Source organism: Camelus ferus, chromosome 19 (assembly GCF_009834535.1).
Source record: "Camelus ferus isolate YT-003-E chromosome 19, BCGSAC_Cfer_1.0, whole genome shotgun sequence".
Lineage (NCBI taxonomy): Eukaryota > Metazoa > Chordata > Mammalia > Artiodactyla > Camelidae > Camelus > Camelus ferus.
In genome coordinates, this window is record NC_045714.1 from 40,222,386 (window position 1) to 40,249,453 (window position 27,068).

General features: G+C 52.0%; 1 protein-coding gene across 1 annotated transcript in view; it reads right to left on the minus strand.

Moving 5' to 3' along the window:
• Positions 1-1,093: 1,093 nt before the first annotated feature.
• The window catches only part of KIAA1755 (KIAA1755 ortholog), a 35,767-nt gene continuing 9,792 nt past the window's right edge, over positions 1,094-27,068 (minus strand). Inside the window, 13 exon segments of the mRNA XM_014562508.2 lie at positions 1,094-4,391; positions 8,325-8,546; positions 9,217-9,339; positions 10,553-10,691; positions 12,906-13,054; positions 13,967-14,065; positions 15,733-15,849; positions 16,226-16,312; positions 17,247-17,340; positions 19,860-19,983; positions 22,472-22,669; positions 23,159-24,188; positions 24,190-24,510. Coding sequence (XP_014417994.2) covers positions 3,690-4,391; positions 8,325-8,546; positions 9,217-9,339; positions 10,553-10,691; positions 12,906-13,054; positions 13,967-14,065; positions 15,733-15,849; positions 16,226-16,312; positions 17,247-17,340; positions 19,860-19,983; positions 22,472-22,669; positions 23,159-24,188; positions 24,190-24,510 — 3,405 coding nt within the window. The 3' untranslated portion in view covers positions 1,094-3,689.

Genomic DNA, 27,068 nt, shown 5'->3' on the forward strand with positions numbered 1-27,068 from the left:
TGGCCGACATCTGCTCTCCAGGATTTGGCATGGACCAGAATGAGGCCCGGATCTGAGGTTTCCCCTTCTCTAGGCCTTTTCCTGCTGTGTGACCTTGGGCACATCACCTCTCTCTCCAGTCTTCAATCTTCTCAGCTGTAAAATGGAGACATCCTAGAGTATGACTTCTGTGCCCTCAGGGTTGTAGGGAATACCAGGTGAAGAAATGAATGGACAAAAAAGTACTTTGTAAACTGTAAACTGCAAACTGCCTAAACTTTTATTTGGGCTCAGTCCTATCTCTGCCCCAAGCTATTGCCCAGTGGACTTCTCAGACTTCACATGATGGCCACCCCTCTGGAGAGGAAAAGGCTTGTGTAGAGCTCAGGGATCCTTTCTTATCCTGGCCCAGTATCCTTAACAAACCCATTAGATAGATGGGGAAAACTGAGAGTCAGCCATCTGCTCAGGGTCACCAGGCTGTTAGGATTCGAAGGCCGGTTTCTCTGATTCCAAAGATGAGAAAGATCCTTAACCATTCAATGACCTGTTTGGACAGATAAGATAAACTGAGAGCCAGAAAGGGGAAGCAACCTGCCTGGGGTCACACAGGCAGTCAGCAACAGGGCAGAAGTGTCACAAAAGGTCCCTGGCTCCCAGGCCATACTCCTCCTAACAACACCCCTTGCCCACCAACCCCTGGAGCTTGAAAAGGGGGCTCCCATCACTGTGGGCTATTCCCAGTCATGTCACTGGCAGACGTGGGGTCCCCTATCAGCCCCAAATTCTTCCCACCAGAACAGGCTGCAAACTTTCTTAAAAGATCCGACGAAGAGACACACCGCCATCTCCTCAGCGCAGCCTCTGGGGGTCAGTGGGAATCTTTTGCGGAGGCCACGCCATGCCCCCTCCATGGGCAGGTCAGGGCAAAAGTCAATCAGTTGGGTTTCTTTGGCCTTTGAGAGACAACTGGGGAATCCTGAAAGCTAATGAGGTAATCTACATGATTCAAAGAGCGAAAAACTCTTTGGGAATTCATTGGTGGCCTCTGGAGAAATGTCTTCCTTGATTTGTTGGATAATGAAAGCACAGGCTGGCTGGGCTGGAGCCAAAGTATAATACTACATACCATTTAATGAGCACTTACTGTGGTCCAGGGGCCTTTTTAAGGCTTTCCGCATATTAACTCATTTAATACTCACAGCAAGCCTCTGGGGTCTGATGATTCTCATTTTACAGGTGAGGGAACCAAGGCGCAGGGACGGGGCATATCTTGGCCAAGAACTCAGCCTGTAAGTCACGGAGCCTGGGCTGGGGACCTGTCCATCCGACTCCAGAACCATGTGACTGACCTCTGCGCCACACTGCCTTGGGTACAGGAGGCCAGGGTAAGCACTGCCCAAAGGGCCAAGCCCTGCCCAGCCCAAGCCCCTGGGCACAGTCCAGGCATAGCAGGACTGCTGAGGGGACAAAGCCCGTGGCCACTGCAGAACCAGTGATTAGCCCAGGTTTGTCTGAGGGTGAGTCCAGAGCATCAGTGTTGTATCAAGTACTAGCTTGGCCACTCGCTACATAACACTAGGCAAGGTATCACCTTGACTTCTCTGAGTGTCAGTTTCCTCCTCAGTAAAATGGGGTGAAATTAGTATTGGTTTCATCAGATTGTTGTGAAAAATGCAACAAGCCCTACCAAGTTTATAAAGGGCTTAGCACCAAGCCAGGCACAAAGAAAATGTAGAGTAAATGTTCGCTATTAATATTATTATATTTCATTTCTGCATCCCCTCCTCCTCCATGGGCTCCTGTGAGTAGACAGGTTGTTGAGGCTTGGCTCTTTTGGAGACAGAGAGATGCATAAGATGGCTTCAGGGACCCCTCCCTCCCAAGGATTCTTGGATTATCCACACTGTGCTTGAACCCCCCTTATCCCTAGATGTAGCTGTAGTCTCTTAGAAGTCAGTTTTCATACTTGCACCCCAGGTACCCTGGCTCCCTGCCTGTGGTCCCCACTGGCTGGATGCTGTTGCTACAGCAACAGCATTTTAAGAGACTTTGGCCCCCCTCTGAGGCAATAGGCATGGCTGGAGATGGGCTGATCAAATGCCTCCTGCATCCTCAGGCCTGTGTGGACAGAAGGCAGGAGAGTGGAACGGGAGCATCAGAGCTGGCTCCGGGCGGGGGGCCGGCTCAGACCTCAGCCCCAAGCGTTTCCCAACGGCACCCCCACCTCACTGTGTTGCATGGGTTATACCCGAGTAGTTGGTTACAGATGCAGATTCTAGCCACCCCTGTCCCCAAGGGTCTGATTTTAATTATCTGGGGTGGGATCTCCTAGGAAGCTACCTTTGATGAGCTCTGCCTGTGGTTCTGAGACAGACAGGCCCCAGACTACTCTTGACGAAATATTCAGTCTTGGAAGATTCCTGAAGACATTTTGGGCGTTGAGGTTTGTGCGGCTCTCTCTGCCAAGGAGACTCCTGAGAAACCCTCTTTGTCCTCCCTGGCCCGCTCTGGTCCTGCCTCCCTCTCCTTCTGCCTCCTCATTTTGTGGGAGGATGTGTGCCCCACCCTCTCCCCGGAGCCAGGAAAATTCTAGGGCTAGGCTGCCAGAAGTCATCTTGGTCTCATCCTAAGGCAGAGGCAGGGGGCGCACACTCTCAGGATGATGACATTCAGGGGAGGCGCTAGCCAGGGTCACTCTGGGCAGTGGGAAAGGCTCTCTGTCTTCCAAATGCTCTGAGATCAGAGGTGGAAAGGCCTTTTCCCACTGTCTCCCCACACCACCTGCTGGATGGAGACTGCCCCCACTCCCAGTCTCAACCACAGCAGAACCCGATGACACTGGGCACCAGAGACTGTGCCTAAATTGAGAGGGGGCTTGAGGGTGGGGAGAGTGGATGGAGGCTCTAAGGAGCCAGTGGTGAGGAGGAGGAGAAGACAGAGATCATGGGAGAGGGAGGGGGTCCTCTCTGGGGTTCCTTGAACTCACGACTGATGGCCCATGGCAGTTGGAGGAGCCAAATGACACAGCAGAGACGCAGCAGACAGTCCACCGCCCTTCCCCATCCCTTGCGTACTCACTGGCCTCCAGCAGGTGATTCGCTTTGCCCGAGGCCAGTGGTGACAGCGAAAAAATTACATGCGGTAATCTGCTTGACAGCACACCCTTTACATCCTTCCCAGCCTCGCCTCCCTGCTCCTTCACCAGTGGCTCCTGGGATCCCTGCCAAATAAATGCACACTCGAATCCTTGTCTAGGGTCTGTTTCGTGGGACCTTAAGACAAGAAGCCACTGTCCAGTCTGCCCACTTGGTGTTCCGTATGAGGGCAACCTGCCCCTCGTGCCCCAAAAGCAAGCTCGCATATCCCTGAATTCCAGGTGGGCGTCTGGCCTGCACACATCCGAGACCTCTGGAAGGGTCTGTACCATAGCTCTTTCCACAGTGAGAGTTTGGGGTTTTGGAGCCAATCCCACACTCTACCGCATCCTGCGCCAACCTCCACTCTCACTCTTCTGAATGTGTGGAGTCAGGTCTTCCTGGACGTTCCGGGGGCCGGGAGCAGGTGCGGGACTTGTCTTCCCAGCACAGGCCAAACTCAGTGGCCAAGTCTCGATGGATCGTCCAGGGCTCCCCAGCTTTCTCTGTAGCTGGGCCCCACCCCAGCCACCCCTGACCTGGGAGCCTGGTGTGATTGACAGGCGCTCCCAGCTAGAGGGACGCGGGAGGACTTGTCTGTGGTGAGTCTTCCAGAGACGTCTGTGAGTCTGTCCCCTCCGAGGAGAAGCTGCCCCCAGGGGGACGGGGGATCTGACTCTGCCTGGGGAGCCGCTGCCAGGAGAAGAGGGTGGCCAGAAAACGCTCGGGGGCAGAATCGAGGGGCCTGGGGATGCTTTTACCTTCACCAGCCTCAACAGCCTGGCCAGCTTCCTGGGGTGGAGGGTCTGCCCGGAAATTTCTGTTCTGTCCCCGTCTGGGCGCCCAAGGAGGCCAACAGGATTTTGGTGAATGATCCAGGCCCGGTGAGTTCTGGAGTGGCAGGTCCCGTCTTCCCTTGCAAGTGACTTCTCCTTCCAGCCCCTGGCCCTTGATGGCCACCCCTCTGAGTTCCAGGCATGCCAGGTGGGCAGTGGGGCCTGCTGGGCATGGACAGTGGGCCAGTGCCTTCTTCAGGAGGGTCTGGATCTCCTCATGTCTCACCCGGGCTTCCTCCCACAGGTCCCGGCCCACGCCCTCCTGGCTCAGAGAGGCCACCTGCAGCCCCACGGCTGTGAGCTTCTCAGCAGGGAACTCAGACGCCAGGCGCTGCAGGTAACGGTGGAGGCGGCGCTGGTCCCCAGGGCTGGCCTTTTGGGCCTTGCCAAGCCTGAGTTGGGCCATCAGGTCCTGACAGTCCATGTGGAACCAGGTCACCTGGGAGACAAAAAGAGAGGGAGGTGGGGGCTCTGTGGGGACAGCAATGTGCCTCTCCAAGCAGATCGGTGGGGGCGGGGCTTGGAGAATAAGCATTGGGAGGCTGAATTGATAATAAACGCCCAATCAACGTGGTCGCGATTTTCTGCGCTGACGATGATGACACTATTTCCCTCTCTTCCCCAGGCAATACCGCCCTCCAGCGCCCACCAGGATACAGGCCCAACATCCTTGAGATCTTCAGGCACAGTCTCATAGAATTCTGGGCCAGCAAGGACCTCTTTAGGGGTGTTTCTCCCTCGGTAAATTGTGCTAGATAATCAGGAAAATTTGAGAGCTGAAAACTTGGATTCTCAGACTGTAGGAATTCCTTTATACGTGGTGCACAGGGAGGAGTCCAGCTGCTGTGTATGGAGTACTGACTGTTTGCTAGGCTCTGTGCGTCTCATATATGATCACACTGAACCAGCAGCCCATTTTGCAGAGGAGGAAACTGAGGCTCAGAAACATGACATCACTTGCCCCAGGTCACACTGCAAGTTGAGGAGGAGCTGGGATTTGAACTCAGCTCTGTCCAGCCTCCAAGAGGGTATCTTCCAAGCATCACCTTGCACAGGAGAAACTGGCCCAGGCAGGGCAGTGCCCTTGCAGTCACACAGCGAGACTGTCAGCCAGCCCAGGCCCGGAGGCCTCCTCACTCCGGACAGGCCTCTGCCCCATTTGGGGAATACTGCCTGTCCCCACTTCACCCACAAAATGTCTGTAGGCTGCAAAGGAGCCAACACGTTCCCAGCAGCTTGTGAAAAACATAATCTTTCTCTCCATTAATTTAGAAGCCGACAGCGAGCTGTTAGGCGGTGAGGATTGGAGAACCATTTTCTCCGAGGAAACCATCTTTCCGCGGATTAAGGGAACTTGTCTTTAGATAAATGGCTTCATATTCGCGGAAGCACACTGAGCTCACGGCTGGGAAAGGGCTCTATAAATCTCCGTTAGCGGCACAGTCGGGTTATTATTATTTAGTGCCAAAGCTGCCGCCAGCCGCTGGGGCTGAGCCCAGCACTGAGCCGTCCTGTCTGTCTGTCTGGGACTGGATCTTCCAGGCTGAGCTGGTCAGAGGCTCGTCGGAAATCATCTTGCCCAACCCCTTGTTGTGCGGATTACAATTCAGGGCCAGAGAGGAGAAGGGGCCGGTGGAATAGCGAGAGATGGCCAAGGTGGGACTCAGGGTCAAGGCCGCCCCCTCCTGTCCTGTAAGGCCTGCGACAGACTCCGCCCTGGCACACGTACCCCAGCCTTCCTTCCTCCTGGGCCTCCTCACTCCTCCTCCATTCACTGGGCCGGTTACCCAGCTCCTCTGGAGGCTGACCCTGTGCTGGGTGCTGCAGTAGAACAGGACCCAGTCAGACCCCTTCCCTGCCTCGGAGAGCCCAGCTCACAGGTGACAGATAAGGGACAGGTGAGCAGGTGATGAAGCAACAGGATAATCTTGGATTACAAAGAGCGTCATGCAGTCGTCAGCACAGGGTGAAGGCAGATAAGGGGCAGGTGCTCGGAGGTCAGGAAGGGCCTCTGTGAAGAAGGGACTTGTGAGCTGAGTCATACAAAAGGCAAGAAGCCAGCCCCTCGAGGGGAAGAGTTTTCCAGGCTGAGGGAACAGCCTGTGCAAAGGCCTCAGAGCTGCAGCTGGTTTGGTTTCTCCAGGGAAGGCCAAGGGGGCTGAAATTGGCTAAAATTAGTAAACAAGGGAGAGAAGCTTCCAGATACTCTTAACCCATGAGGCATGACTCCTCCTCCTCTTAATGGTAATAATAATGTGGGTGTTAAAAATAATAATTTCCAATTTGAACAAAGCCCGGGATAGGGGCAGGAGGGTGCCCACACTGAATTTAATTCTCTCACTACCTTGCAAGGCCAGCACTAGAGCCAGATGACCTGGGTCTGAATCTCAGCAATGCCGCTTCCTAGTTGTGTGACCCTGGGTGGGTTACTTGACTTCTCTGAGTTTCCTGCCTCACAGGGTTGGTGTGACAATAAAATTGTATGAAATGGCTAGAACAGGGCCTGGTATATAATAAGAACTCTGTACATAAGCATTGGTTGCTATTGTTGTTGTTGTTGTTGTTATTACTACTACTACTACTATTATTATTATTATCATCATCATCATCATCATCATCATCATCACTATCATTACCAGTGACGAGGAACTGAGGCCCAGAGCAGTGAAGACGGCTGTTGAGGTCACACAGCCTGGGCAGGCACAGCCCTGACTCTACGTCTCAGATCCTGCTACTGTCTCTCTCTCTAATCTCTGAATAGGTAGGAGCCGGGGAACTGTCACTGCCTCTGCCCACATCTGCCTCCCTTGCCAGCCGCCCCAGGGAGACAGAGAGCAGCCTGGGCCTGTCCTCCCAGCGCCCCAGGCGGGAGTTGACCGGCATTCCTCTCGCTGCCACCGAAGCATACTGTGTTCTCGTCCCCTGTGTGCTGGCTGGCCTGACAGCTGGGAGGCTGGGGTCAGGCTCTTCCCACACTCCGGGGCAGCTGAGGGCAGAGGGCCCAGGCCAGCAGTGTGTGCTCTCATCTCATCTGGGTACAGCTCCCGCCAGGCTGCTCCCTGGCCCACCTAGGCCTCAGTTTCCCCAGCAGGAAAAATGCAGGATTTGGCCAAAGGGATTTAGGAGGTGTGGGGGGTGGGACTCTTAAGTCAAATCCTGCCCGACCACCGGCCCTCTGGGGGACCTTGAGCAAGCCACTTTCCTCTTTGGGCCTTAGTTTCTTCATCTGTAAAATAGAAACAACGCTGGTGCTCCTCCCTCAGAAAGAGATGGTGAGAATTAAATCAGGCAGGGTTTGGAGGGTCTGGCGTGGAGTACAGTGTCAGTAACATGGGCTACCCCCTAATAGTCACCTAATCTCTGTCACCATCATCAGCTTGCCTGCTTGGACATGGGAACTGTCACTCCCCGCTCCCCTTTGGCGAAGAACATAACATATGGATGCATCTGGGTTCAAATTCTAGCTGTTCTTTCCTCTAACTGTGTGGCCTTGGGCAAGGTACTTCCCCTGTGGGCCTCAGCTTCCTCATCTGTGAAATGAGGCAGATCAACCTTGCCACACTGAGTTGCCAAGGGACAACAGATGCAAAGTGATGGCCTTCTTCTTGCCTCCTACCTCACCTCTGCCCACCCTCCCCTGAACCGTTGTCCCAGAAACCTGACCCTCTCCTCCTCCCTCGTGGCCAAACTCTGAATTCATGGCGAGGACTGAGGCCTCTGTTCTGAAGGGGCTCAGAGCAGCCTCAGGGCCCGTCCTCAGCCAGCTGTCCCTCCTTTCCCAGCTGCGTCCCACCCCCCCCCATCTGCACGGCTCAAGGTGGGGCATGGGAAAGCGTACAAGAATGGTGCTTGGCTTGCTGTGTGCCCTTGGCTAAGTGATGGCCCTTCTCTGAACCTGTTTTCCCAACTCTGCAACAGAGGAGTGGGACAAGATCAAGGTTCTTAGCCTGGTCTGGACCCCGTGAAGTTGTCTGCAAAGGTCTGTGTATAGAGGAAAAGTCTATAGGTTTGACCCAACTTATGGAAATCCCCAGGCTCTGCCCTTAATCCCAACATTTAAGAAGCAGGTGATTTTTGAGAGTCCTTTGAGAGTTTATGTCCAGGTCACGGGGAGGCTGCCTGGTATTGCGGGACAAGCTGGGGACAGGGATCAGCCAGGCCTGGTTTAGGAGGGTAACTTAACCTCTCAAACCTTGTTTCGCTTCTGGAAAATGCAGGTCATGCTTTCTCCCCATCGTGGGGCTGGGGTGTGAATCAGGCAAAGAGCCTGGGGCTGCGTCTTCGCCACTCCCTGTCCCCACCCTACCTCCTAGGTGCTGATGGCAGGGGCGGGGGAATCTATGCGGGTGGGACCTGGGACGCCCGGGCTCACCTTCTTACAGAAGTGGTGGAGGTGGAGCAGGGTCTCCAGGTCGGTGCGTTGCCGCTCAGCCGCCATGTAGAAGTGGGTCAGCTTAGCCTGGAAGGCCCGCTGGGTGAAGGAGAAGGCTACCAGCTCCGGAAGCTCCGTCCCTCCTGCCTCCCCGGACCCTCGGGCTGCAGCTCCCAGCTGGGCCGCCTCCTTGGACAGCTCCAGGCCATGGCGGTACTGGGCCTGAGCAGGGAGGGAGGGGGTGTCTACTCAGCTCACAGCTAGGCTGAGGTCTCCCCAAGAGGTCAAGAACCTCCTGCTGCCCCGCTGCTGAGTTATGAGACTTCCTGAGCCTCAGTTTTTTCATCTATAAAATGGGAGCCCTGGGTTCACTTTGCCCAGCTGGGACTCTGCTTGGTGTCACCTCCTTCCGGAAAAACTCCCCAACCTTAGGGTCTGAATTAGAGGCTCCTCATCTGTGTCCCCACAGTTCTCCCTTTCTGGTTATTTCCCTGTTGGTCCCCCACCTATACCCATCACTGGCCTGGGAGTTCCCAGAGGGCTGTAACAGAGGCTGAATCACCCTGTGTCCCAGGACCCAGCACATCCAGGATGCAGATTCCTGCCCCTGCTCTCTGACGCTGATTCAGCAGGACTAGAATAGGATTCTGGAATGTGTATTTTAAGAAATCCTCCAGGGATTCTGAGATTGATCATCTTTGGACTTGGTAGTCAGGAAGACTTCTGGAGGAAATGATATCTAAGCTGAACACTTTGTGATCCAAGCTGCTCTCCTCCCTGTCTTGGGAAAATTTCTTGCACTCTCCCACCCCCTCACCTGTGCCCAGCAGTGCCACCCCCTGCCCTGTCCTCTCCATCTGCTCCCATCCTGCTTCTCGTTTCAGGAACGCACCGCAGCCTGAAGGAAGAAGTCCTCAAACTCTGCATGGGCTTTCTCCACTGTCTCCAAGCTTCCGTCCTTGGGGGTCAGCACCTGCAGGCACCGGTTTCCTTCCTGCTCTATCCAGTTGCCGACCTGGGGCAGGGGAGGGAGGTTTGCGCATGAGGGGCTACTGCAGAGACATCCATTGGCCAGCTACCCGCCTTCCTGGGAGGCTGAGGTCTTCCTGTCCTCAGTCATTCAGGGGCTAGACCTGTGCCCACTGGCCTGGACTGAAGTGCTCCCAGTTCTGGGGAGGAGAAAAGAGACAGCTGGGGGAGGGTGTGCACTGTCATGTTCTTCAAATAACTCAAGGAGAGAGGGTTCCCTAAGTGGGACCCTAGAAAGCCAGAGCCATGTGCATAGTAGGCCCTCCATGCATACTTGTCAGAATGAAGTCACAGGATGGTAAATTCAGGCTGACTCTAACCACTGAGTGCTGCCCAGCCATAAGAGGGGCAGCCTCAGGAGTGATGAGCTCCCTGTCCCTAGGGGCATGCAAACAGCAAGAGGGAGAAAGCTGCTTGCTGTAGAGGAAGGTGCATGGGCCTGCAGTGAACTCACCGAGCGAACTGGGCAAACCACTCCCCTTTTCTGGGCTTCAGTCTATTCTGTGGCAAAATGAAGTAGGTGTGAGGATTCGAAGAGGGACAGAGAGGGTAAGATGGCTCTTGCCCCCACAAACAGAAGTTCTCTTCATATTCTGGGGTGTCTCGAGGAGCATCACCCAGCTTATCCTCACAAAGCCCATGTAGTGGGCACTAACATTATTCCCCATTTAACAGATGAGGAGACTGAGGTTTAATAACCCATTTAGATTCACACCACTAGTAAGTGCTGGAGCCGGGACTGGAACCCAGGCCATCTGGCTCCGGCACGCTGGGCTCCACGGCCCAGCCCGTGAAGAGATGTGTTGGTTCCAGGCACTGGCCATTGGACAGAGTGGTCGCCAGGTGTGCGACCACGGGCAGGTGACATCATGTCTGCCAGCCTGTTTCCTTATCAGTGAGTAGGAGAAACCCTAGCATCATTCCCACATCACTGGTCAGGGGTGAGGTTGGAAGGCAGTGATGTAAGCAAAGGCTCTGACCCAGGGCCTGGCACAAAGCTGGCATTTAATAAATACAGCTTCTGGAGCTCTGTCTTCACCCACTAAGCTTACGGGGTGCATGTCCGGGGCCAGGTCCTGAGAATGACTGCCTGGCTCTCGCACAGCCTGGTGTCCTTATACCAGAGCAAAGCCCCTGGCTGGGGCAGGGTCCAGAGCAGGCAGAAGCCCCCACGTCCCTGGGCCAGCCTCCTCTCTCACCTGGTGGATGGCAGCCTCCAGGCGGCCCAGGCGGACCCGGAGCTCCAGCCTCCTCAGGAGATGGTTGGACGCGGTGACAAGGACATGCAGCTGCTCATCCACGAGGCTGTACAGAGCAGCAGCTTCAGCCAGGTGGCTCCTGGGAGGCCAAGGAGGATGAGAGAAAACCCAGGTGCTTGCCCCCATCCCCCACCCCCAGTGCTCCTGCTCAGCATAGACCTGCCTCCCTGACGCCCAACAACTCTGTGGCCCTGGCCTGCATGTTACAGCTGCTGACTTGCTGTGTGACCTTGGGCAGGTCCTTACACCTCTCTGGGCCTCAGTCTTGGCCTTCCATGGGACTGGGAAGACCAGAGGACACAGCAAGAAACCAAATGACCCTCCCTTTCCCTGGGAAGATGTGAGCCAAGCTGGACAGATCTAGGTTCAAATTCCAGCCCTGCTACCTTCTAGTACTAGGAGCTCGTGCAAACTTCTCACCCTTTCTGTATCCCCGTTTTCTCAGCTATGAACAGTGGGGATAACAGAACCCCTTCATAGGGTGCTTGTGAGAATTAAATGATCTAACCCTCTGGCTCTCAACCCTGGCTACACATTAGAACTTGCTCTGGGAGCTTCAAAAATCTCAAAGCCCAGGCCCCTCCCCAACCCAGGCCAACCAAGCCTGTCTCTGAGTGCGGCCTGGACATCAGTGCAAACCTGCCCTCATGCACTCAAAATATTTAACATAGTGTCCAGCCCAAAATGTTGTTAGTGCTTGTTATTTCTGTTACAATGATGGTGAGTGGTTGTAACACACCTCTCCACTCTGGTCTCCATTTTACAGATGGAAAAACTGAGGTCTGGAGAGAGGAACTGACTCGCATGCATAAGTCTGCATTGGAACCCAGTTCATGGCCTCTTCTGCACATTATTTTTTAAAATGGTCAAAGCCAGTAAGACATAAATGAAGGGGTGCAGATGGGGTTTCAGGTGTGGTGACACTTGGGTGAAGGGAGGAACCTCGGGGTCTTCTCAATACTGCTCAAATCCCACCCCACCCACCTCTGCCCTATGGGTCCTTTAGACAGAAAAGGGAAAAGAGGAGATGGAAGGAGAGTCTGTTTTCCTGGAGGGAGCCTTGCTCTGAGCCTCTTTGTCTGCAGCTTCCCATGGGTCACTGCCTTTCCAGGGAAAGGGTGAGCAGCCAGGGTACGTGAACGGGATGGACAATGCCAGGCAGAGGGAGGGAGGAAGGGGCCGACAGGCAGGAGCTGCAAAGCAAACACGTAGAGTGGCTCACATGGGACAACAGCGCCCCCTGGTGGAGATGCTGGTGGCCAGCGGTCTGGAGGGGCCCACCGTGGACCAGAGGGGCCCAGTGCCAGCCGCCTCCAGGCCGTATGAGGGGCAGGAGGACAACTCCACATCCAGCATCCCCCACTGCTCACATTAGTGCGAATCTGTCTGCGGGCACAGCTCCAAGTGATGTATTCGAGATTTTGGGCCAGCCTGCATGGATTCAAGTCCTGGCCCCAACCACGTCCAAGCTGTGCGACCCTGGGCAAGTCACTTAATCTCTCTCTAAGCCTCAGGCTCCTCCACTCGAGGAAAATACGAGGATCCACTTCAGTAGGGGTGGGGAATTAAACAAGTTAATATTGGTAAAGTCCTTAGAACAATGCTCTGTTCATACTAAGTGCTATTTAAGGTTGGTTAAATAGACAAAATGTTCTTGGAAGCTTATGCAAACCTTGCAGTTGTGTTCGTCCTAATAGAAATAAAATATTTACAATTACTGGCTGATTTAATTATTGATTTGACTCCCCTCGCCCTTAAATTTAAGAAAATTGGTACTTTCTAGGAATGTGTATTGTTTGTTCTGTGGTTCGGAGACCCCGACACACCATGAGGTTCTCCCGGCCCTGCCAGGGAAGGCAGGACAGTGCAGAGGTTAGTGCTCTGATGGCCTGGCTGTTACTTCTCTTCACTCAGCCTCAGGTGTCCATCAGTCAAATAGGAAGATGTGAGCCTCACATGGTCTTATGAGGAATAAAAGAGGTGGGTCCTTGAAAGGGCTCAGCCCGGTGTCTGGGTCAGAGAGAGTGCTTGGTCCACGAGGGTGACCAGAAATGGTCAAGAGTGGTCCTCTGATTCCCACCCCAGGCTGAAGATGGCTGGGGCTGAGGACAGGCAGAGAAGGGAATGGAAATTTGCCAAGACACAGGGGCCTGTGACCAGGCCTCAGCCCAGGATATGGGCCTTGCAAACACCACACTCTGGGCATCCGTGGTGCCTACCCTGTGTGTCCCCAGTCCAAGCCCCAGCTGGGGGAACAGGATGGATTGGGGGTGGAAAAGCCTGATGTCCATACCTGACGTCCGGGTTGAAGTCCAGCCTGCTGCCTTCCTGCCGCAGCCTGGCCAGCGTGGCTCCACCTTCCCGCTGGAGGCCCAGGAGGCCTGGGTCCCTCAGCACGGCCTCCATCAGCTCCTTGGATTTGCTCAGACACCTAGAGGCCTCCTGCCAGGGTAGGGAGGTGGCCTGAGGCCCATTCCCATTCTCTCCCTACAATCTTCTGGCACTCCCCACCTGACTCCCCCAGTTTGACATTCAAGGTCCTACAGAAAGTGTATCCTTTCTATCTCTAAAAACATCTCAAGCTGAGCCTCCTCTTATCTCCATGGCAACCTCACTGGTCCAAGGCCACAATCTCTTGCTGGACACCCATCCCAGCCTCTTCATGGATCTCCCCACAGCACTGTGACTCCCCCTGCAGTCTATTCTCTGCATGACAACTGGAAGGATTTCTAAGTACCAAGCTGATCACTCCGTTGCTGCTTAGAACTTCCCAGTGGTTTCTTTGCCCATTTAGAATCAAATCCCAACCTACCTACTCCTTGATACAGCCCCATGGGTCCAGAAGAGCTGAATGTATGAAGCACAAAGTGCCTTCCCATGGCAGGTTCCGTCTCACCCTTCAAGGCTGAACTTCAACACCACCTTGTCAGGCAGGTTCTCCCTCCTTCCCCATTAGTCTCAATCTTACTTTTGTAGCATTCAGTACAACTTGTAACTACACATCTATTTCTTTTTTTCTTCCTTTTTAAAATTATTTTTTAATGGAGGTGCTATGGATTGAACCCAGGACCTCGTGCATACTAAGCATAGGCTTCTACCACTGAGCTATTATCCTCCCCTGCTAAACGTCCATTTATTTGTTTGCTTTTTTAATGGCAACTTCTACCGCTGCACCAGGAGCCCCATGAGGACAGGGACAAGTCGATTTGCCCCAGGCTGGGTCTCCAGGGCGTGACACCTAGTGACTGTCATATCAGTCAAATGAATGAATGAAAACAAGTCCCCTTCACTGAGCCCTTGGTCTGCGGAAGCCAGGGTGTGGTGCGGCTTCCCTGCCTCGTGCTTCTGGCTCACCTGCACCCCTCCAGGGGGGTCGCACTTCTCAAACTCCTTGATGGAAGCCTTTAGCAGGGAGGAAGCCTGGCGGAGGTCAGCAAGGAAAGGGTCCAGCTTCTGCAGGACAGGAGGCCAGAGTAGGGGTGTCAGCCTGGGCCAGTGAGGAGGGTCCCTTCCCTCCCTCATCAGGAGGACATGTGGTGACATTAGATGGTGGTCCTCAAACTTTAGCTGCATCAGAATCACCTGGAAAGCTGGTTAAAACCCAGGCCGCAGAGCCCTCCTCCTGAGTCTCTGGTTTAGTTCCTCTGGGGCAGGGCCTGTGACTGTGCATTTCTCACTAGTTCCCAGGCGATGCTGATGCTGCTGGTCCTGGGACCACAGTTTGAGAAGCACTCATGCTAGGAATGAGGGAGAAAAAGAAAGAAGGTAGGCCTGACCTACTCCCAGGCCAGCGGGGCTGCCCTTGTGGGAGGGAGAGGGCAGGGTAGGAAGACATCCTCTGCTGGGTCCCGCTTCAGCCCGGCTTACAAGCTGGGAGGCCTTGGGCAAGTTTCCTAACTTCTCTGTGCCTCTGCTTTCTCCTCTGCAAAATTCAGTCAGAGTAGTTCCTGCCCCAGAGGCTGGTATGAGGATTAAATGGGATCAATGTGTGCCAGGCACTCAGCACCACAGTCATCATCACGATCAGTCTCATATTCTGGGACTATAGGTAAGAGTTCATTTAAAAAGCAAAAATACAGTTCAAAAGACACCGGATAAACTGGAGAAGGGACAAGTAGGAAAAGAGATTTTTCAATATCTACCCTTCTGGACCACGTGAATTTTGAACATATAGTCTACTCAAAAATAGACACAATCTTTAAAAGAAGAACAGCAGGCCAAAAGCAAATAAACAAATGGTCACATTAGACTGGAGACCAGTGGTTCTCAGTAGGGGGTGGTTTTGCCCCCCAGGGGAATTTGCCAACGTCTAGAGACATCTGTGGTTGTCATAATTTGTAGGGTGCACCAGGCATGGTGCTAATCATGCAACAGTGCACAAGACAGCTCCCCGAAAACAGGTTTATCTGGCCCCAAATGTGAATAGCGCTGAGGTCGAGCAGCCTGGTCCAGAGAAATCCCCGGGCAGGCATTTATGGGCACTGGTCCTGGTGCAGTTTAAGCCTGTAATCTCCTGTGTGCGGTGCACAAGTCATGCCCATCCTGTGGGTCCGTGGGTGTTAAACTGGGCATGAGATGCCCCCTTGAGAGGTTGTGGTGAGGAGGGATTGAGGTCACACAGGAAAGGAGCCCAGCCCTGGCCGCGTCCCTACTTCCTCCCTCTCACAGGAGGGAGCACATCTGCTTCCTCCACCAGCCCCCAAGCTCTGTGAGTTGTATGAATCCACAGCACAGATGTCTGTAAATTTTTTTTCAGCTAAGATTAACATAGCTCTGAGCTGTACCAGACACTCTTCTAAGTGCTTTAACCCCCTTCACTCGATCCTCACATCAGCCCCCATGAGGAGGTACTATCATTACCCCTCATTTTGTAGTTGAGGAAAAGGGCTCAGAGAAGGTATATAATTTACCCAAGGTCACACAGCAGAGCTGGGATTGGAACCCAGGAAGCCGGGCCCCAGAGCCTAAGTTCTCAATCACTCCACTCTGTACACTTATTATAAGTGTTTGTTGAATGACTATTTTTGAACCCAACAAACTCAATAGATCTGTGAGGCAGGACAGTGAGGGGAGAAAGAGAAAGGGTGAAGGTGAGGGGTAAAGGCTGTGATGGTAGACACCTGGAAGAATTGCACCCACTCGCCATGGCAGTAGGGGAAGGGGCCTTCCAGGGCCGTGGGCAGCTGGCTGGGGTCCACGTGGTGACTGAGGGCCTTCAGTGAGGTCAGCACCTCTACCTGCAGACAAAAGAAGCAAGTTAGAAGGACCAGAGGACTCAATGTAGAGACAGATGTTTGAGAAAGTCCTACCCAGACCCGTGGCCCAGCATCACTCCACCTCCCACAAGTAAGGTTAGTCCTGGCTTTAAGAGTTGCTTTCTGGACAAAGGATCTTCTCTGGAAACTCTGACAAATCAAATTTCAGAACCAGGTCCTGTAAGGAATGGCAAATAAACAGCATTCATACTGCAACTGTCCTAGCCTGTGCCCATGGCAGACATCACTAATCAACAGCAGCACTCCTTCCCTCTGAGCTGGGCCCTTACCCAGCACAGTTGTGCTCAGCTCAAGCTCAACTCCTCTTCCCCTCAGCCAATGCTGCCGCCTGCCTCACCTGGATGTCAGGTAATGCCTCCAGCTGGAGAGCAGCCTCCTTCTCCCCCAGGAATAGCATAGCACGGATGGAGGCTGGAACCAGAGCCTGTCAGAGAGAACCGTTTTAGGGCTGATCTGCCTAGGCCTTCACTGAGCATCTCTGCTAAGATGTAGGCAAATGGGCCACAGGGACACGAGTGGAGATTCCCCATGGCTGGGATCCTTATGTGGTATGGAGGGCTGGGATCCTTATTTGGAGAGTGAGTCAAATAAATGACTTATTGGGAGTCATTGGAAGTCAAGAGAACAGCAGGTCCAAGCTGGGTTGCAAACTTCCTAGAGTCCCGCCCCCTCTGGGTCTCAGTTTCCCAATCTATAAAGGGAGAAGGAGGAGGAAGAGGAGGTGGAGGTCAGACTACGATGTGAGCATACGCCAAACTTCCACTGATTCTGCTACCCATAGTGGTTAGTTAGGAATCCCTTCCCTCCCTCATTCTCAGTTCATGAGGTTTACTTGTGCTCAGCCTAAGCCAATCATTGTGTCACATTTCTCTGACCACGGAGACTGGGTGATGGATGGACACCTGAGCCAACTGGGGCTAAAGAGACACAAAGAAACTTTTGCTGGGACCTCAGGGAAAGGAATCGCTGGACTTAAATGGAAAACCATATGAAGTTAGAGCTGCTAGAACCAGACTGCCACCAAGAGGGGGACCTGGCTGCAAATGGCTCTCTCCCAGAGAACGGGCCAGAAATGGAAAGAGAGGAACCAGATCTTGGTGACAATATTTGAGCCCCTGAATCAAACCATACTTAGGCAGCTGGCTGGGGTCCACGTGGTGGATTTAACTCCTGGACTGCTGAGTCACATAAACCAATGGACACCCTTTGTCTTTAAGCATGTTTGGCTGGGGTTTCTGTTATCTGCAACTAAGAGTCCTTGCTTGGGGTTCTGGTCCCAGCTCTGAGCCCCTCCAGGATCCGTGAATATCTGGTGCTCCCAAGACTTGCTAGGCTGAGGCTGTCTACCTCCCACTCACCTGGGTGGCCTGCAGGGCACTGACCAGACCAGGATGTGGGGGCTGTTTCCTGGCATCAATCACAACTGCCAGCCCCTTGGTTTTATCTTCAGGCCTGTGGGTGGTAAATAGAATTGGCAGTCTTGCTGGATAAACCAGGGTTCTCCAGCAGAAGGACCTAGCAGACAGCGAGGGAAACTGGCTGCTAGAAGCCTGGATTTACTGGTGAACTCTTTATCCTGCAAGACAAAGTTGCAGTATTCACCCTGCCCCCAGCAACACACACCATTTCCAGGAGGCCCTCCATGATTCTTCTCCAGGCATAATACATTGCTCTCTCTTCAGTACTCCCACAGTACCTCACACAGCCCTCTCTTTCAAACCAATAATCACAAACTATAAGCCACTATCCCAGGTGCGGTAGGTAAGTCACCCAACCTTCATCCACCCCTTTTGTGTGGGCAGAAGGCTCACTTTGTTCAAGAACCCAACTCCCTCCATATAATCATCTTCCTTGCCCCTCAAGGGCTGGTCTCTAATTGGTTGAGGCCAAAAGTTGTGACCCAATTCCCCTGGCCAATGATTGGTTTAGATAGGGGCCATGTGACATTCTCTGGCCAATAAGATGTGAGGGGAAGTTTGACAGGAACTTCTGGGAAAGCCATTCTCTCCTTTAAAAAGTTCTTACAAAGAAATATAAGTCAGAGACATAGTATGATACATTTTCTTATCAGATAAGACATTTTGAATTGGAATTTTTTACTTGTAGCCAAAACACACTCCCTGGTTCATGGTGCACTTTTCAGTGATTACCTTAAGATTTTTCAAACTGGCCCAATTGTCAGGACTTGTTAAAATACCGATTCCTCACCCACCCCGATTCTGTCCCCCAAGAAATCTGTCCAGCAGGTAGGGGGTGGAGCCAGGGGGTCTGTGGTTCCTAGTGCCCTGGCTATTCAGCCAGGCTGGGAAAATAACCCCCAACTGCCTTCAAGCCTTACAACCAGCCAGTTCACAGACAAAACCAGAGGTGGCCAGCGTGGGGGTGGAGCTGTGACACTGCCACAGTGTCTAGTCACTTGCAGGCATTGTTTCATCTCTCGGGGAGTCAATTTCCCGTCTGTAAATAGGGATAATAACAGGCGGGCTGCAGGGGGCTGTGGTGAGGACTGATGGGTTCATTACAGCGAGGTCCTCAGTGACTGCGGGGAGTAACGGGGATGTAAATGTGTGCTGTTACCACTATCCTAGGAGGGGAAACAAGCACAGGGTGGTCACATGGTGGACAGTGAGGAGGCTCTTGGAGGTGAGGCCGGGTCTTTGACTTTGTGTCCCACTCTTCACCTGCCTCTGGCTATGCCCAGGCTAGGAGAGAGGTTTGTTTCCACACCTGCCTCCATCACCAGCCTGGAGGCCCCTAGAGGGCAGGGCCCAGTGGAGGAGCATCTGGGTCCTTAGCATAGCCCAACACGAAGCTGGGACCAAGGCAGCTGCCCAAGAATGGTGGTTCAAAGCAGGGGTGGAGAAGCAAGCCCAGCCCACGAGAACCCCACGTACAGTTCACACTGCACCTCACCCCCACCTCTAGTGACCATCCTTGGTCCTAAGAGCCCACTTGGTCATCCCCCTTTTTCAAGTGAGCCTCAGAGAGGGGGGGTTAGCTGCCCCAGTTCATACGGCAAGTTGGTGGGATTCCAGCATTCTGTCTACCACTCTGGCCACTTAGCACAAAAAGGTGGGCTCCGTCTTCCCCTAGGGCCAGAAAAGCCAGTCCACCTTGGACAAGAGGAAGAAAAATCTCAATGGCCAGCAGGTGGCAGTGGTGGCTCCCACAGGGTGGAGTGCATGGAGAAGGTTCCAAAGGGTTCCATAAGTCCCTTCACCCCCTACCCCTAGCATAGAACCTCTAGGTTGGCATCTATAGCCAAAGTCCTGAGCCACATCACCTCTGAGACCACCCTGGCTGGGGGCTGGGACTCAGAGGGAAGATGGCGTCTCTTACCCAGCCAGTCCAACGTAAAGTCTGAATGGGGGCCAGAGGGGAAGAGCGGTATTAGAAATCAGCCTGGTCACTCATCATTCACTCATACTTTCACTCTCTCACTCATTCACTCTTTCCTTAATTTATTCAACAAATATTTAGAATTCAGTTGCCAGCTCAATTATCATCTCCTCAGGGAAGCCTTCCCTGATTTCTCAATTGAAACTAGTCCCCCACTGTTCTCACTCTACAACAGTGGCTCTCAAAATGTGTCCCCAGCCCAGCAGCATCAGTATTCCAGGAAACATGTTAGACATGTAAATTCTCAGGCCCCAGCCCAGACCTACTGAATCAGAAACTCTGAGGGGTGGGGCCCAGAGAACATTTTTAAGAACCTTCCATGAGATTCTGATGCACATTTGAGTTTGCAAACCACAGATATATGTTCCACTATTTCCTTCACCACACTAACATTCCTGAGAGATGCTTGTCCACTTCTGTTTCTTGCATGCTGTCTATCTCCCCCGCCAGCCTGGGAATGCCCTGAGGTCAGGGACTAAGAATATGGTGTCTCTCCATCTGGTACCTGGTCCTGGACTCTGGGCTGAGAGGTTGAGGGGGGATGGAGCAGTTAGACTGGCCCAGCCCCTTACCTGGGGACGGTGCACAGGTAGGAGAACAGCTTGGTGACCTCTGAGGCCGTGCACCATGGCGCCTCCCAGGGGCCCTTGGTGGTGGACACCAGAAGCAGGGGCCGCCCCGCCCTGTCCCGACCGCCTGGAGAAGAGAGGGCACAAGCGAGCAGTGAGAACCTCGGTGGAGCCCCACTATGGGAACCTGCTCTGTGGCCTCAGGCCTTTGCCCACACTGCTCCCTCTGCCCGGAATGCCCTTTCTCTCCCCTGTGAACTCTGAACCATTCATTCTTCAAGACCCAGCTCAAAAGCCACTTCCTCAGAAAAGTCATTCCAGAGACTGTCCTCCATGCAGAGGCAGCCTCACCCTCCTCTGGAGTCCCTCTGTACTGGGCACCTGGGAAGCGAAGCCCGGAATGAGTTTTGGGGTCACACAAACAGGGGTTTAAGTCCCAGCTTTGCACTGACTTGCTGTGTTTCCTTGGGCAAGTGAGTGTGTCTCTGAGTCTCAGTTTCCCCATCTGTTAAATGGGGAAGATAAAATACTGAGCTTATTAGGTTGTTTGGAGGATTAAATTTTACAGTTCCCGAGGAGCACATAACACATGGCAAAGGCCTAATAAACAGCACTTGTTACAATGATCATCATCTCTGTCCCGGCCTCTGGCCTCCCACGTGGTGAGTGTGCAGCCTTTGCCGCCGGCTGACTATTTATTCTTGCCCACCTCCAGCCGTGAGCTCTCCACTGACTACTTCCTGCTCCAGGAATCAGGGCTGTGTGCCCCTCTCTCTCCACAGGGGCCCACAGCCTGGCTACAGCTGAGGGGAAGAGGCCCAGGCCTCTGGAAACAGGGCCAGCCCTGCAGCCTGGGCTTGGAGCCCTGCCCTCCAGAGGCACCTCTCTCAGGGCTACCCTGCAAGGACCACCACCTACGCCTTGTGGGCACAACCCTCCACAGTGTGTAAGCATGTAAGACCCTTTGTAGCTCATGAAGCCTGAGACAAACTTAACCACCTTCACAAGTGCTGCCTTACACAGGGGTGCAACCATCTAGAACATTCTTTGTTTCACACAGGTTTGGAAATTTCACATAATTTAAAAAATTTTTAAATCTACATTTGCATATATATTTTTATACAAAACGTATACATTAATATATATAACTGTATGTTACACAAATATATACATTTGTGTATGTGTGTGTAGACAGATAAACTTTGTATCTTCTTGATATCATGCATTTGATTTTTCCTAATATTCATTTATAAATTCCAAAAGGGAAACATTTTGCTGGGAACAATATGGGAAATTTGAATATGAGCTGGGTATTGAATAGTATTTGGAATTATTTTTAATTTTGTTAGGTGTATTGAATAACACTGTGGTTATAAGGGAAATGTCCTCTAGTTAAGGGATGCTCACTGAAATATTTACAGGTAAAATATGAAAATCTGTAATTTACTTTAAAATGCTTCAGGAAAAAAAAAGGTGAAACATGCCAAAAGGTTTAGATTTATTAAATCTGAGGACTGGATATATGAGTCTTCATTATACTGTAGTCTCTACTTCTCTGTATGTTTGAAATTGTTCATGAAAGAAAGTTTTTAAAATGTGAAATAATTAAAATATTTTTTTAAATGAAAAAATAATTGCAGTAAGTTGCAAAGTTAGAGATGTTTGTCTAGACCCTTCTGAAATCCTCTTAGAACCATTGGGTTCCTCAGGTCAAGAAATGTTACCTCATGTCCCTGGGCCCATTTTACTGATGAGGAAACTGAGGCCTGGAGTGGGGAAGCAGCTTTCCAATCCCACAGATCCAAATGCCAATTTGCCAACAAATGTGGGGGTCGTGACGGATTCAGCCCTTGACCCTGCGCCACACAGAGAGATTTTGTCTGCTGTACCCGTGGTGCCACTCCCCTGCTCTATAACCTTCCATGGATCCTCGAGGCCTCATGCAGAAAGGACAAACTTCTCAACCTGGTACTTAAGTCTCCCCAAGATCTGTAAGCTCTACTCACCTCATTTCCTACATTTTGGGTTATAGGCTGTCCTCTCCCCACTCAAAATTCCTATGTTGAAGCTCGAACCCCTCAGTACCTCAAAATGTGGTTGCATTTGGAGATAGGGTCTTTAAAGAGGTGATTAAATTAAAATGAGGCCATGAGGGTGGGCCCTAACCTAATATGACGTGGGTCCTTAAAAGAAGAGGACGTTTTCCTCCCTCCCCTTCCCCTGAGAGCCACCTTCCGTGAAACAGATCACTTTCCCAAATATCCCTGTCTTAGGCTCTGCTTCTAGGGAGCCTGACCTAAGACATCTATCTTGATGCCCTCACTGAAGGTAGGATGAACGAATGGATGGATGCATGGATGGATGGATGGATGGATAAATGGATGGATGGAAGGTTGAATGGATGAATACCTAGACATTGCTCTCATATAAGCCAACTCCTTCATTGAAAAGATGAGGAATCTGAGTCCCAGGGAGGCTTGGTCCAGAACACAGGCCTCCCGGACTTTCCCTACCTCCCTTCCACCCACCAGCATCTAAGGATGCTCAGGGACTCCCACCCCCACCCCCACTGCTCCTCCTCTCCCCCTCCCCCTGCCCCTACAATCCCTGAGAACCTGGCAGGCATGCTATCCTGGAACGGAAGATCTCAACACTCAGAGTCCCAATCCTGGGCTCAGGCCCTGGGGGGTCCTCTGTCAGAGTGGGGCCTTTCTCTGGAGGGCCTGCCAAAGCTTCTGGGAAGCCATCCTTTTGCTCAGTCAGTGGGTCTGAGTCAGCGTCTGGGCCAGATGTTTTGGTCTGAGTTGTTCCAGCTGGGGAAAAGCAACAACAACAACAAAAAAGGGTGTTAAGCAAAAGATGGATTTTCCCAGAGAAAATGTTTTCTCTTGAGTAATATGACTAGCTGACAATACTGGTCTCCTTCTATGTGGCAGGCATTGTGCTAAGCTCCTTATTTCTGTGTCTCTGAACCTCAAAACAACTCCAGGAGGCAGGCAGGATCGACACTGCACAGGGAGGGAGACATGGACTTAGGAAGGTTAAGTCCTTGATCAAGGTCACCCAGCCAGCATGTGGCCAAGCTGGGGTATAGACTCAGGCTGTCTCAACATGGTCACAGCACCTTGCTCAATTCCAAGCCCATGAAACTTCAAGCTTCTTGACATGCCACCCTGTGCTCTAAACCTCTGAGACTGAGTCAGCTCAGGTGTGTTTCTGTCCCCAACAGCCTGTACCACCTTGTCACCTGAAAACATCCAGAGAACAGTTCCCCAGTCCAGCTGAGTGAGTGGGCATCTTACCTTTCCCCAAGCACTTGGCTTGGCTGGGTTTGGGAGAGTAGAGCGAACACAAGACCTTCCAGGGCCCATCATGCTGGAGTGAGACTTTTTCCGGGGGTGCACGGGCTTGCCTCTGCCCCTTTAAGAGTGAGAGTTTGAGCCCAGGAGCGGGGGAACTGAAAGAGGAAGTGTTTCTACTGGGGCTGGTCACAGGCTTGGGAAGTCTCCCATCTCCCTGTTTGGTCCTCTCTTCCATCTTGGTTTCAGGGGCTGGAGCAGCAGGAGGAGAAGATGGGCGCAGCCGGGGAGAGGATGCTTGTTTTGGTCCAAGACTGAACTGGACCATACTCTCTGGGTTTCCCAGAGGTCCCTGTGTCTTGGACGCAGCAGGCTCTTCTGAGACACCCACCCTGAGGCCAGAGGCACAATGCAGTGGGTTTACAAGGATGCTGAGGTAGGGCTCTTGGGGTTGGTGTTCTGAGTCTTGGGTGGGGACTTTATGATTAACCTTTGTCCTCAAGCCCAAAACACAGAGTTCCTCCTCTGAGCTTGCTGGCTTCTCACAAGCCCATTTTTCCAAGGAATGCCCTCCACTGGCCCCTGAGAGAGGCAGAATCCTTTGCGAGAAAGGGATTTCCTTTGCTCCAGATAGCTCTACCAGTGCCCCCAAACGACACCCATTGGATGTCTCCATCTCCTTCCTGGGAGACACTCCTCTGCTCTCTTGGGAAAAGTCCAGGAGAGCCACGTAATCTCCCTCCAAGTCCTGACTGGTCACGTCATCCATCCTAAAGGCCACCTCCCCAGGCCCAGTTTGCTCCACCTTGATGAGTCCTGGATACTTGTTCCCATATGTCCTGCCCTTGCCCTTGGCCAAACTCTGGGTGAGCAGCACCTGGCTGCCAGGGGACCTGGCCTGGTGCAGCTCTTGAGGGCTGCTCAAATCCAGTGCTTCTAATTGAAGGGATCTCCAAGCAGAGGAGAGGACATTTACTGCTTGGGGTCTGTCATCCACAAACTCTGGACTGGTTATCTTGGTCCAGGGCACAGGGGGCAATCCCATCTCCTGAAGCTACCAGGCAGTTGTGTAGGGGACTTCCCTCAAAGTCACCGTTGATGGCCTCCAGCCATGCTTGGGTGAAAAGTACAGGGTAGGATGCCACGGGAACAGGCTTCGTGTCCACTGTGCGGAGGTCCACAGAGAGGCACTTGATCATGATGCAGACAGACTGCTCCTCCTGGGGCTCAACTTGGAGGTAGAAGTCCCCCTGGCGCAGTAAGAGGGGATTGAGGGGTGCCAGGTGGACCACAACCTCATTCCGCAGGCACAGCGGCCAGCCCTCGTGCAGGAAGACGCGGTGTGAGTAGGGGGCCTGCGGAGAGAAGGGGATGGCTTTAGAGAATCTGGCCCTGAAAGCCCCCCGCCAGTGGGTTTGCTTCCTTCCCTCTCCTGAAAGGAACCTTGAACAGGTCGAGGACTCCGGTGAGGCAAGAGAGATGCCTAGGACACAGCATCCCAGGACGCCCCACTCTCAGCATCCTGCAAGTCACACAGCCCAAGAGCGAGCACCCCTCTTAAATGTTGTGCCTTCGGTGCTTCTTGCCTCACCCTAGTCTTGGCCCTGACCTTGTAAATACTTGTTGGCCTACTGGGTCGGGGGAGAAAAGCTCTGAGCACCAGGCGCCAGTTAGCATGCGCCTTTCCCATGAAGATGGTCCTGCTGCCTCCCTTCTCTCCATCCATCAAAGCTTCTGTTAACCCAGCTCAAGCTGAGCCTTCCACTGTTGGGCCAGGAAGACAAGGTCCCTAAGGTCTGAATAACAGTTCATTTGTGCAAACAACGTAACACCTTTGAGCTTCAGCTTCCCTATTTGCAAACAAGAATAATGATACGTACTGGTATTATTGGGTTGGGATGAGGATTGAGTTAATAAATACATATATTTTTTAAGTGGGGGAGGGTAAAGTTCAGGGGTAGAGTGCATGTCTAGCATGCACGAGGTCCTGGGTCCAATCTCCAGTACTGTCATTAAAAAAAAAAAAAAAAAAAGACTTAAATAAATAAATAAAACAAAATTACCTCCCCCCCAAAAAATTTTTAAAAATTAATACATCTATTTTTTAAAACCAACACAGTGCATAACCTATAATAAATAGAAGTTCAATAAATATTTAATTTTCTTTCCCTTTGGCAATATTTTGAAAAATTCTCAGATTATCCCATTTAAAAAAAAAAGGCTATTTACTGCCTTCATGCCATTCTCTAATTTGTAAAGTAGAGAGATTAGGGAGTGAAGCAGAAACATTATGAAGTGGGAAGTTAGGAAATCTGACCCTGCCACTGACATGCTAGATGACCCTGAAAAAGCCATTCCACTCTTCTGGGTCTGAACGTCAACCTTTTAAACAGAAGATGCCAGCAATTCTCTGTATAGGTAGACGCAGTCAGTCATCCCCGGCCAGCCTCCTTCCACACAGTGATTCCTCCCGATGGTGCTGCAAGGGCTGTGCAGGCCCAGTGTTCAACAGTGACACCATGTGGCAACAAAAGAAACAACAGCTCCAGCGGACTGTCAACAGGTCTATCTCTACCTGACTTTTGGAAGAGTCTAGTCCGATTCCTGCAGATGGAATAAGTCCTGGATAATCTTATAAAATTTGGATGTGGATGTGGTGTATGTGGGAGACCTCCACAGAGTGACACTGAAATTCCTGCTAATTAAGCAGGTGTTTCCTAGAATTATTAATTGGGGAAATAATGAGGTCCGACCATACTTGTACTGATCACGCTGATAAACCAGTTCATTTCAGTTACACTGCAGATCTGGCTGTCTCCAAGGGACTTCATATCTATACATCTCACGAGTCTGTGAGTGAGTCCCTCCTTTTCACTTAGCCCTCTGCTGTTTACAACATCCTTTCCCTCACTTTCTCAGTGAATAAGATGAAACGGCCCAGCGGTATTTTGCAAATAGCAAAGCACCATAGGAATGACTGTTATGATCATCCTTTTTGACTCACAGTAACTCAGTGGGGTGGGCAGCTTGGGAATTATTATTCTCTGTTTACAGATGAGGAAACTGGGGCTCAGAGAGGTGCAAGCTTTGGCTCATAGTCACCCAACTGAAAAGCAGCAAAAGCAGGACTGTGCCTAGACCTTCACATTTGGAGTTGGCTGTGTCTGTCCCCAGCCCCCACTAGACTTCATTGATGGTGGCTGACTGTCTAGGGTGCTGGCGGTTACAAAGACACACTTTGAGGCTGGCACATTCTTGCTTCAGAGAGAGAAAAGAGACAGTAACAGGCAGCAGCTACTAAGCAATTACTTCATGCCAGGCTCCGTGCTGAGCTGTGTATATTATCTCAGGCGAGGTACGTCCTGGGTTACTAACATTCCCACTTCCCATATGAGGAAACTGAAGCTCAGAGAGGTGACATGGATCCCACAAGTTCACAGTGATGGAGACTGGATTTGACCCTGGGGCATCTGACCTCTGAGGGCATATATTAATCCCATGCTACTACCCCTTGCTCTGAAGTGACGTGAATTCACCTATAATTACAATTAAAGTTGCCTATAATTAAAAATAGAGAAATCAAAATGTTGTGACCCTTGTCTCTGGAAGAAATGTGGAAAGGAACAGTGCAAATGCAGTTTTAATGGCCAAATAAAGGAAGCAGATGGTTGCATAGCTTGTCAGGGAAAAGAAATAAGGATAGGGGAAGGGATATGGCTTAAATAGTGTTAACGTGGATACATGGAAATTGGCAGGCAGTGTTTCAATGAGACTCACCCTTCTCCTACAAAAACAGTGAATGGGTAAGGAGCTATTTCAATGTGCCAGGCACTGTGCTAAGCACATTAAATGAATGATCTGTTTCCTTCTGGTTCCAATCATCTCTAATTCTGGCTCCCAAGCCTGAACTTTT